The sequence below is a fragment of the Aplysia californica genome, unplaced genomic scaffold (assembly GCF_000002075.1).
Source record: "Aplysia californica isolate F4 #8 unplaced genomic scaffold, AplCal3.0 scaffold00347, whole genome shotgun sequence".
In the NCBI taxonomy this organism is placed as follows: Eukaryota; Metazoa; Mollusca; class Gastropoda; order Aplysiida; family Aplysiidae; genus Aplysia; species Aplysia californica.
In genome coordinates this window covers 548,131-549,482 of record NW_004797617.1, presented here as the reverse complement: position 1 = coordinate 549,482, position 1,352 = coordinate 548,131, and the positions used below count along the sequence as shown (strand labels likewise).

The 1,352-nt window shown below is 40.2% G+C and overlaps 1 protein-coding gene across 1 annotated transcript in view; it reads right to left on the bottom strand.

The window, feature by feature from the left end:
• LOC101862051 overlaps nucleotides 1–1,008 on the bottom strand; it is a 14,237-nt gene extending 13,229 nt beyond the window's left edge. The window contains exon 1 of the mRNA XM_005102897.1: nucleotides 948–1,008. Coding sequence (XP_005102954.1) covers nucleotides 948–1,008 — 61 coding nt within the window. The remainder of the gene's footprint in view (nucleotides 1–947) is intronic.
• Between the last annotated feature and the right edge of the window lie 344 nt (nucleotides 1,009–1,352).

Here is a 1,352-nt window from a genome sequence, read left to right as displayed (position 1 = left end):
GTGTGTGTGTGTGTGTGTGTGTGTGTGTGTGTGTGTGTGTGTACGTGTAAATGTGGTTTTTGTGCGTGCGTGTTTATGTATGTGCGTACGTGTTCGTGGGTGTATTCGTGTGTGTGTTCGTGAGCGTCGATGGTCAAGTTTAATCAACCATAATATTGTCACGTGACGCATGTGAAGCGGGCCCCTGTGGAAGTCGACACGGCCATGAACAAGAAACTCACCGGGACAAACGGAGAGAAAAAGTGGGCATTTGGTAGTTTTCTCTGTCTGCGGGCACAAACTTTTTTTTCAGTTTTGTTTGTTCGTTTGTTTATTTGTTTGTTTGTTTGGGTTGGGGTTGTATTTTTTGGCCTGTACCATAAGTTGGCTCTTATTTCATTTTTAATGATCGGGGAATGGCTAATTTAGTTTTAGTTTTTAGTTTCAGTAATTTTAAGAGCTTTATGGTATTCGCAACACATATAGGTCATATAGATACGGAAGATGAGATATACTTTTTTTTAGGGAATAACAAACACAAAAAGAAGGGAGGAAAGATAAGGACCACGGATACTTGATCGGAAAGAAGGAGCAATCCACACCAGAGCACCCACTAACCATCCACAGGGGTAGTTTGAGGGTAAAGTGTTTGGGTTTAACGCCTCTGTCAACACTAAATGTATAAGGTTGTGTAAAAGTAAGTACAGTGTAAGAGTTAAACGCGCTTATTAATACTGTTAGTTTACTTAAGAAGAGGCGTGATCTTCGAATTTAACGTGTCTCCTAAAAAAAACCGAGCTAAATGGGTCGAAAGCCCTGTTTTTAAAAAAAACCTACAATAAAACGTTCTCTTCCAAGAGTCGGGGATTCGAACCAGGTCCATCCGCCCCATTGTCCAATACAATGTATGATACCAACTGAGTCCCAGTTTAAAGGAAAACTAAATGCGCCCTTTACAACCACCTGACCGCATGGGTGGAAAGCCGCATCAATGATAGGCCTGTGGTTCCACTTGCCCACCAGTTCCATGGGTGTGTTCCGCAAACAGCAGCCGTTGCTATTTGAGCAACAGAGAATCTCTGTGACGGGGGAAGGCCATTCAGAAACTTTTAATACATTGTAGCCTGGTATTATCTGCTTATTTTACGTTTTTTACGTACATTTTATTAAATAAATTTGGAGTTTGAGAATTGCACAAACTAAAACAAACTACACACACAAGGCAATTATTCAGACCTACCTTATACGATTTTAAAAAATATTTTATTTGTTTATTTATTTATTGTTTGTTGTTAGAGTCAACGAGGCGCATGAGCACATTCGGTGTTAGATAAGTGCAGTATAGATAGTATTATGTACCGGCAGTTGCAACG